This window comes from Quercus robur, chromosome 4, assembly GCF_932294415.1.
Source record: "Quercus robur chromosome 4, dhQueRobu3.1, whole genome shotgun sequence".
NCBI lineage: Eukaryota > Viridiplantae > Streptophyta > Magnoliopsida > Fagales > Fagaceae > Quercus > Quercus robur.
This window is the reverse complement of record NC_065537.1, coordinates 72,170,840-72,181,265: the sequence shown is the minus strand read 5'-3', so window position 1 is coordinate 72,181,265 and position 10,426 is coordinate 72,170,840. Positions and strand designations below refer to the sequence as shown.

At 37.0% G+C, this 10,426-nt stretch overlaps 1 protein-coding gene across 2 annotated transcripts; it reads right to left on the bottom strand.

Annotated features, from left to right (window-relative positions):
• Nucleotides 1–3,380: 3,380 nt before the first annotated feature.
• LOC126723592 (putative disease resistance protein At3g14460) lies at nt 3,381–9,065 on the bottom strand. Of its 2 annotated transcripts, XM_050427161.1 has the most exons (3): nt 5,004–9,065; nt 4,766–4,863; nt 3,381–3,816 (listed from the first exon to the last, which is right to left on the bottom strand). In XM_050427161.1, exon 1 carries the CDS (start codon nt 8,883–8,885, stop codon nt 5,055–5,057), a length of 3,831 nt encoding a protein of 1,276 aa, XP_050283118.1. In that variant the 5' UTR covers nt 8,886–9,065; the 3' UTR covers nt 3,381–3,816; nt 4,766–4,863; nt 5,004–5,054. The 2 variants fall into 2 exon arrangements, with proteins under 2 accessions (XP_050283118.1, XP_050283117.1); XM_050427160.1 differs by lacking the exon at nt 3,381–3,816 and having other exon boundaries at nt 4,282–4,863.
• Nucleotides 9,066–10,426: the final 1,361 nt, after the last annotated feature.

The following is a 10,426-nucleotide window of genomic DNA, read 5'->3' as shown; positions in this document are numbered from 1 at the left end:
ACTAGTTATCTTAACATGTATGAATGGTTGTGCATATGATATATTTGGGATCACATCCCGGAATTCTAACTTACCCGCGCCCATGGGGCGTTGAACTTGTGTATGAACATATTTCTGGGGAGCTAAAGGCATCATCCGAGATGCCATGTATGTTGTTAGGCCGAGTCTGGTATCTCGATTTTCTTTAAGTAGTTGGTTTCCCCATAGGTTTGAGTCCGAGGACCATGCAATACCTTGGTTCTGTCCAAAACTTATAATTTTCTTTAAGTAGTTGGTTTCCCCATAGGTTTGAGTCCGAGGGCCATGCAATACCTTGGTTCTGTCCAAAACTCATAATTTTCTTTAAGTAGTTGGTTTCCCCATAGATTTGAGTCCGAGGACCATGCAATACCTTGGTTCTGTCCAAAACTCATAATTTTCTTTAAGTTTCGAGGACTAGCCCCTTGGCCAAGATGTGGGGCGTTGACTTGATGTTGGAAGCCCCTAGAACTACCCGTGCCACTGGTGCTTCGAAGCGTAGCCCTAGTGGAACTTTATATTAGGACAACAACAACGAGCTGCTGGAAATGATGGAAGGGCTTCGGCAGACCCTTGTTAGACAGGGGCTTGATCCTACCACCGCCTGTGCCAACGCACAAGCCTTCCCACAGACGGCGCCAATTGTAAGGACTCAATTTGTAACGATCCCAAATTGATATTGGGTTCGTACGTTAAAAGCCCAAACAATAAAATTTGTAGAGAGTGGGCTGAAAGACTAGGCCTTGGTCGCCGGATAGTGGTTAGTCATGGTGTTCATAGTGGACGCACAGAGGTGAACTAAGTTTGTCCATGGATCTTGTCCATGAAGCTTAATGTCTCTCTCCCCTCTTTTTGGCGCATGAATCCTTACATTATATAGCCCTTCTCAGTTGATCCCGACCTTCCATTTGTCGTTCAGGCAGGTAACTACTCGAGTGCCTGTCCCATCAGCCGCCTCCCCCCACTTTCTGTTAGTTGCAATAACCGAAGCCACACTATTCAGGAGTCTTTTTCCATCAATGTGGCTAGGACATTTGTTGGCGCATTCAATGCGGAGGTGACGCCTTCTCCTTGAACCACTCCCACACTGTACCCTCGTGCGAGTCCCATTCTACTCGCCTTTTCTTCTGGGAACGTTCTGGAGGCTGCCTTTGATGACATGTTGTTCTTCGCTTTTAGGCCTTGGGATGCCGAGGACAGGGTCATCCTCGGCTGCATCTCTAGGCTATTTGGTCTTTCACTACTTGTTCTCGGCAACTTCTCTCCTCGGCGCGGGCCCTGGTCTCTAATGGAAAGTGGACCGGGACCACAAATTCTCTGGCCCCACAAGAAACATATAAAATTTCAAAATGGTTCAAATTATTTTCATTTCAAGGAAAGTTTTTGACTTTTTCATAATATTTTTCTTTAAATGGATTATTTCTTTTTTACTTTAGTTAACATTATCAATGTGTGTGTGTATATATCTAATTTTTCTTTTATAATTGTATCTTTCAAATACATTTAATACAATTTCAATTCGTTTAATTATAGAAAACATTTTTATAGCATTTTTGTCTTGTACAATAAATGAGTATGTATGTGTAATATATGGAAAATATGCATACTTTACTATGTAAGATAGTTTCATCCAGAGGTTCCAACCTAACCCAACCAATTCCCACGAATTTAGTTGGTTGGTTTTTATAGATTCAATTGGGTCAAAGATGTATGAATTTAAGAAAGTTGAAATGATTTGAAAAACATCCCAAACCTAACCCACCCCAGTCCCCACCCATGCACACTCTAGTTCTCCCATCTCTTTCTTCCTCTCTCACTCCACTAATTTCTATCTCCTTATCTCTCTCCACTCTTTTTTTTTTTTTTTTTTTTTCCTTTATCTCCAAGCACAATTACTAAATAGTCAAATACATTTTTGACAATTCATGACATAGACTTTCAGCTTATGATTTTTTTTAAGGACTAAAACGTTTCACAAATCTTATGATTAATACTCACACAGCTTTCCAGCCACACAACTCTTTAGTGATAAAAATTAAAAATATAATTACATCCCCTATTACATCTCAAACAAAGCACGGTTAAAAAAAACATTTTCCCAAACCATTTTTTAATTCCCTCATCAAACCAATACACCATAATTCATCAAGAAGTGCATACAAAAAAAAGAAAAGAAGAAGAAGAAGAAGAAGGAATTTAATAACAAGAACAAACGTAGGTAATAGATAGATATATAGAAATTGAATAGATGAACCTGAGCTGGGCTAGATCTGATCTGGGCCTAACTTGGATCTTACTTCTGGGCTGGCCAGATCTACAGCTTATGGGCCTATGGCTAGCTTTCTCCAGTAACTTTGTGTGTTCCAACTTTAGACCGGACCAGATAGGTATCAAACTTGCACATAAACTCTACATGTGCTTTCTTTTGCAATTGGGCCTATACCCGGTCAATTTTTTAACAAATTCTTGTTTTTGAGCTCACGGCCCAGCTGCGGCTTAACTATTTTCATATGAACTTCAATGTAAAGCGGCCATTGCACCACCTCCAATCTATGTGGATTGATGCATGAAGAGAGAGAGAGAGAGAGAGTAAAAAAAAAAAAATTTTGGTGTATTGATAAACAGTACCTCAATAAGTGTATTGAGGTATTGTTCATATGTTATTTTTGCCCGCTAGAATATTATTGAGCTTGATGCATGGGCCTTTTAATTTGGGATAATTTTTTTTTTCCTTTTTAGTATCAATCTTGAATACTTATCTCGTTATCTATTATTTACTCTTTTGGATCTTATTCTTGGTTTGTATTTTAATTTATAAACATTATTTATTAGTTATGAATTTACTTTATCATCTATTATTACCCTTAAATTGATATATGTTTAATAGAATATGAACAAATAAATACTTATAAATATTTATAAATATAAATAAAAAAATATTTAATAATTAATTAATATGTGTATCCTCACCATATTGTGTTCTAAATTTTCAAAAATTGTGTGTTGTTGTGTCGTACCCTGTACATGTTATTTGTGTATATGCTTCCTAGATTTGCATTATACTACTCAACTCATGATCCATTTTCACATAGAAGATAGTCTGGTCATCCTACACTGGATCACAACTATTGAAATAAATTTGGAGATAACTCTTGAAAGAAAAGAAGTAGATACTTTTCTTTATTGGAAATTCAAAATTTGGAATGGATTGGATACAAAAGATGTACAGAATAGTAAGTAGCAGCTTGTCCAATTTCCAAATTCAAACATGATGTGTAAGAGGAAGGGGATGTTGTATCTGTGCATCCCAGGTCCATTTTTATTGTTTTAGGCTAATAATATAATTCTTAATGCTTTCAGGCAGCAAAGACTCAATTAACAGAACTGAAATTGGAAATTCACATGCTAGCACCATATCTGTGGTGACCAGTTAACATGTAATGCTAGCATGGCTTGTCCAAACATATGACTAGAAACAAAAGATCAGAACCTTCAGAGACAAAGTGGTACCACTATTCGACAGAAGATATACAACTAATTGCTCAAACTGGAATTGCATTCGAAAATCTTCAAAGGATATGTTCCAATTCTTACCATAATCCTCTGATTTATCTTGTTCACACTGCGGTTTTAGATGTGGACAATACCAAATAGGCTGGAATGTAAAGCTGGCTGCCCCAGTTTGGGCAAAGATTGGTGTTTTAACAGACTCCCAATAGCCTTACGTTTCTTGTAAGGTAGGATTTCATGGCCCCTCAGTCATCAGATATGGATTGAAGATCTAAGAGCCTCTGGATGCTAAGAAAGGTTATAGGGTCAGGCTGAGGATACTCATCCAAATACACTGCCTAAGACAATCATCAAGTCTAATAATTACAAAAAATTTCACACTTTCAGAGATTAGCAAATGTCAGCATCAATTTCATGGACTCGGGACTTTCTTAACATTTTTACACATGCTTGCCACTGAACTTAGAAAACAAGCTAAAAATCTATTCTATATGTCAGCTTCAACAAATTTGAGAACTGGAACAATAATGTCTTACAGAAGAGCAACAGAACCTGCAGTTCGCAGCTCAGAAAACATAATACCCACTTCAAAAGATATTTATTAGAAGGAATTAAGGAAACCGGCTGAACCTTCACACACAGTGAAATTAGGATGTTAATCTACTCTACCATATATGCTTGAGTATGACTATGAGAGCTGAAGAGATGAGCTCAGACTACTTTTCTTTTGGGAAGTAGATAAACTCAACAGAATTTACTGGACTTAGACATGTTGATATCCACTATTATAAATATGATTTACAAACACTCAACCCACTCTTATAAAACAGACTCACAAACCCTCAAAAGCTCAAATCAACTTATATGTGATCACACCCACCTTTGACTCTAAATCTCAATTAAAAAAAATTTCATGAAGACCTCAAGTTCCAATTCCAAGACCTCATTACATACAATGACTCATACACAAAAAATAAAAAAATAAAAAAAGACTCAAGCCACATATAAGTTATATACACTAAACCCAAAATATACAAAATATTTTTTCAAAGAAATCCAGTCTACACTCTTTGAAGAGCCTTCTTCTAACCATATTACTCCCTCATATAAGAAGAAGACTTTGAACAGAAGCCTCTCAATCCCTAGAAGCAATGCTAAATTCTTCAACAAAATGGAAATGGGAGCCTGCAAAAACTATTGATACTATTGATTGATCACAAAGGCAGAATATACGCACCAAAAACATGAAGTAGGAGGCAAAAATGAATAACTGCAGAAGAACACATGTAGAAACTTGAGCAATTGCTGGTGGCACAAGAAGTCTTCAAAGTTGGCCTAGATTATGAAAAATGGAAATATATATATATATATATATTATTAGTAAGTCAAGTGCATTAATTGTTTTACATTGTAAAATAAATTGAATTGATATCTAGCAGGTCAAATTGTTATTGGTCTACATGCAGAAAAAGTACCTCTCTGAATTGCATTTTCATTGCTTCAAACAAGGGCTCTTCTAGACTTGCTCATGAGATTACTTCCTCATCAGCCTCTATGAAAGAGACAAATCTTTTCCTCTTATTTTGAAGCTTTGGTTTTAGCAAAGAGCATTCATTGATGCAGAGAAAAGACAGGGAGGATGGAAGTCCCTCTTCTGGCAAGGACTTGAGTTTGTTACAGCAGCTAATTTCCAGTGTTTTAAGGGCAGTAAGGTGTTGAAGCCCCTTGTAGTTCAGATTTTCAAGATTCAGAAGTTCGCTGATGCGTAGAGAATTGAGATTGCTAGGCAGTAACTCCTCCTCTGGAAATGACACTATGTTTTCACATCCACCTTCAATCTCTAACCGACTAAGACAGTCAAGCCTATGCAACCCCCACTCCCTCCCGAGCATGAGTTTGTCACAAAAAGTGATACAGAGTACACTTAGTTTGGAAGGCAAACCCCCTGCTGAAAGTGATACAAGTTGTGGACAATTATTTATAAACATTGAATGGAGAGAGTTGAGGGAGTGGAACTGATTAGGTAGTTCCTTGAGATTCTTGCAATTGGAGAACCAAATGGTTGTCAGGTTGGGGGCATTCAATCCTCCTTTTGGAAAGGATACCAGATTAGGACAATCCCTGATCTCCAAGGCCTCAAGATATGTGAGATCTTTCTCAATTCCCTCTGGCATTGAAAGGGATTGCAGATTTGCACAATCCCAGATAGAAAGAAATCTAAGCTCCTGAAAGAAGTCTAATGGGAGGAATATCAGGGAATCACAGCTACTCCCTATGCACAAATGTTCAAGAAGTGCAAACTGGTGTGTGCTCTTTGCACTTAGCTGGAACTCTAATTTCTTGCAGTTCTGGATATAAAGCATTTTCAAGGCAGTGAGTGGATGGCCCCCAGGAAAGGACTTGAGAGAACAGCAATTAATGATATATATATGTTGGAGATTAGGGTTTCTGGTCATCACTTCTACAGGTATGAACTCCAGAGCATCGCATCCTTCAATTTTAAGGCTGTCTAACTCAGTAACTCCCATCAGTTGTGATATTCCAGAAACTTTTATGCTTTTAAAAGATAAGAGGCCTTGCTGTCTACCTTGGTTGGACCAGTTGTTGGTTGGAACATCAGCTTCATCCCTAATATTTGGAGTAGTCATGGGCAATGAGGATTCTGTGGCACCTTTATATGTAAAGATAGTCATTTGCTCCAAGAATGAGGCAACTTTATCTTCACTTATGAGCAGAACCTTGTCCTGATAATGTAAAGTCCTTTTGTGTAATGATGCCTCTGTCATAATTGTAGTCACAAGTTCCTGAGATTCAGAAATCTCAACTTTTACTACAGAAGGAAGTTGCTTGGGTAAGTTTCCCTTCAGCTTGGGGCATCTCCTTATACAAAGCTCAATTAAGCTAGGGAATTCTCCACCTCCAACTTCAAATGAAACCCATTCTTCCCATTCCAACATCCCCTCAAATGTTAGAGTCTTCAAAGACTTAAATGGCTTATCCATCCCACAGAATTCAGGACCCACGCTTTTCACTGCATCCATCCATTCAATAATGAGGACTTCAAGCGATGGTAGCTGTCCAAGTGGTGGCAAGGATGAGCAATTGTTGCAGTTGCTGAGACGTAGGGAAACCATGCCAGAGAATAACATATGCCCCACCCAATTTGGAAATCTTGTACCACAGTAAAAATTAATGCTGAGCTTCTTCAGTTTACTATTAGGCTGTAGCGCTTCAAGCACATTTTCCTGACCAACAGTGTTGTTACTCCATTCCAACACTAGCTCATCAAGGTATTTCTTGGTAAACAAACGGGCACCAGCTGGATCATTTTCAGAGACTACATTCTGCAACTTTGAAATGTGAAGCATCCCATGAAGATCCCGAAGACCCCCCAACTCTTTAAGCATTGAGCCACTTTTTTTGCCCACAACAAAGTAAGGCAGTGTTTGAAGTTTTTTCAATCTACTCAAGTTTTTTGGCATCTCATCTATGTCAGTTCCACTAATATCAAGATGACGCAAGCTAACAAGCCTCCACATGTTTTCTGGCAATTTGGTGAGAGAATGACAATTTGACAATATGAATGTTTGTAAATTGCATAGAGCACAAACTGATTCAGGTAACCACTTAATTCCAGTGTGAGAGAGATCAATGTACCGTAAATGTTTCAAATTGCCTATTGAAGCAGGTAGCTCAGTGATATGATAATGAGATAAAGAAAGCACACGTAGGAATTGCAGTTTGCACAACATATTCTGCAGTTCATTACTACTTAATCGACATGATTCATGATCTAATGGCAAGAATGTCCTTAAAAACTTGGCTTTATCAATACTTTTAAATATCACTAAGGAATCATATTTGCCTCTACAAAGAGATAAATACAGGGTACTTACAGAGATATGAGACAAATTATTATCCTCCAATCTGAAAAAATGTTTCCAAGACAGATGAGCAGCCAAATCATCAACAAGATCATGCATCAGAAAACGTGAATTATTGGCACTTGATTGTTGAAAAAAAGACTCCGATAACAATTCATCAAAGCACTTGTTACCATCATCTTCCTTTCCACGATTTTGCAGAAGACCTTCTGCCATCCATAAAAGAACCAACTTCTCTTTCTCAAATTCATAACCCTTGGGAAATATTGAACAATATGCGAAGCATCGCTTTAACTGTGCAGGAAGTTCATCATAGCGCTTTCTTAATTCAATTCCATCTCCACTCATTCCTCTAGGTAAAGAAAAATGCTTTAGGCGGTCCAATACAACTCTCCACTCCTCAACTTGTGGCTTAGAGCGCAAGAGAAGCCCAAGTGCTTTTACTGCAAATGGCAGGCCCAAAAAATCCTGCACAATTTGTCTGCCAATGGTTTCTACTTCGGGACATGAACTAGGCATTTGGTCTCCCAAAGCAAATTTTGTGAACATCAACCAACTTTGTTCATTTGACAATGACTCTATATGATAAGTACAGACAGGGCTAATCTTGGATGCAACTTCTGAATCGCGTGTAGTTACAATAACACAACTTCCATTTGCAACACCTTTCAAAGTAGATTGTAAGGATTCCCAGTCTGCATAGTTAAAACTCCCCACATCATCCAAAACAAGAAGAAATCTCTTTCCCTTAAGGCTCTCTTGCAAAGACTGCAAACTAAACGACTCAGAAACTGCTTTTGTCATCTCATGATTAACGGGGTACCAAGCCTTGATCTCAAAATGCTGACTTACTCCGCAATCATTGTAAACGAGCCGAGCAAGAGTGGACTTACCAACCCCAACCTCGCCCACTATCGGAATCACAGACAACTGTTCACTCTTTACATCATCAGACAGCAAACGACTAATAATAGCATCTTTATCAGCATCTCTACAAAACACTTCACGATCATCTACCAAAAAAAATGAAGTTATGGGCATGCTAAAACGCTTTTGTGGATCAGATATTATTCCTAATCCCTTCAAACCAAGTACATCTCCTTGCTCCATAAAGAATTCTAACCTGTCAAGCAACTCCTCCATCTTTTTTATCACCTTGATATTCCATTCCAGACTTGATGACTTGGTCTGAGATTCAGCATCCAACTTGTGTCTTAAACTTTCAGTGCACATCTCATCCACGAGATCCTCTGTGTGGTAGACAACATCTTGAAGCTCGTCCAGCCACAGTTTAACAACTGGGTTTTTGTTCTGCTTCTCCTCAGCTTCATCGACCATCACAGTAAGATACTGCAGCACAATCCTTAAATCTTCTAGCAATCCAATTCTGAATTTATTTGTTCGAAAGAAGTTGAGTGAAAGCAAACTGTACAACAGCTCCTGAATTGCGGCTTTCACCGGCGAGCCAGCCATGTTACTTTTTTTTTTTTTGGTCACGAAAGAGTGACAGCAGAAACGGTGAAATGAAAAGCAAATGGTGGACTGGATTGTGGAACAGTAACAGAGATGAGTTCAGCGGCACTACGACTTGCTGAAACACCACCCCTGTAGTTGGAGTTAGGTGGGTTAAAAAAAATCTAAGTTTGATTAGATTTAAAATAAAAAAAAATTGGATGGTTGGGAAAGGGGATTGAATATGAACTAGAATATTGAATATACATTGAATTTTTATTTTTTTTTAGAGAAAATAAAAAAGGGCATTTCATGTGTAATCGTCATCCCATGTTACCACGATTTCTACATGTTAGGAAGTATGAGTCAACACTAGTAATTAAACTTACCACTTCCTAACACTTGGTTTAAACGGATGGGTCTTTCGAGAGTTTTTTACTATTACACCACACTCATCGATAGTAAATATACATTAATTTAATAAACTAGTTAAGGCGAAGAGTTTTGTAACGTAATTGGTTAATACTTCCTTGTATTTTTAAAAAAGACATTTAAGATCCAAATCCTTCCAACTCCAAATTATTAATGTATCATAAAAAAAAATAAAAAAAAAATCAAGCTAAGGTATAGAATAGTTGACTTAAAAAAATAATAATAAAGGGACCTTTAGTTGAATTTTATAAATTAATAAAATATATACATATATTGATATGTAAGTATGCATATATTATGTAGCAAATTTGGTGGAACAAAAACATAAAAGTTAATTTTTTTTAAAAAAATTTAAAATTTTTATATATAAAATCTTAGATAAATTGGCAATAAAAAAAGTAACATGATCTAAGAACATCTCTAGTAGTCTCTTTAAATTTTTACAATGTTAGAGGATAAAATACATATTTAAGATAGATGGACATTAATGGTTAAACTAGGTTAAAACCCATTATACCAAACAATTAAACCCAAAACACTAGGCTAATTAAACAAAAATTATCATTACCCTTTACCTTAAAAAAAAAAAAAATCTATTACACTTAAGTCCTAACATTTAAAACCCAAAACACTCGTCTAATTTTTTTTTGAGAAATAATTACAAACTAGTCTCACAACTCAAACCCTTTCCCCTCCACACCCTTAGCTACCAAACCTTTGGCAACACTCGGCTAATTAAACCCAAAAAATACACCACTAATTAAACCTGCCCCTTTTTAATTGGATCACACACCAAATGCCTCATCTTATCTAAAAAAAAATAATTATAATAAAAAAAAGGCTGAATTTGGTGGCTGAAGAGTCAAAGCTCATTTAAGAACTTTGACAATGTGTGTGGTGACTGAACCCCACGGTGCAGTGGTGGCTTGGTGCAGAGCACCCAACAATTACCAGCCAATGAAAATAAACCGAGCCGCCTACTACTGGAGATGTTACAAAATTTCAACGCTTGAAATACGATTTCAAGTTTCAACTGATTTTTGTTTCTAAAAAAAAAAAATATATCGACTGATTTTTTGTATTTTTAAAGTGCAATCTACTTTGAAAATATATTATTTCAACACGATTTT

Coding starts and splice junctions, on each gene's coding strand:
- LOC126723592 (XM_050427161.1), bottom strand. CDS start 8,885: ATGGCTGGCTCGCCGGTGAAAGCCGCAATTCAGGAGCTGTTGTACAGT.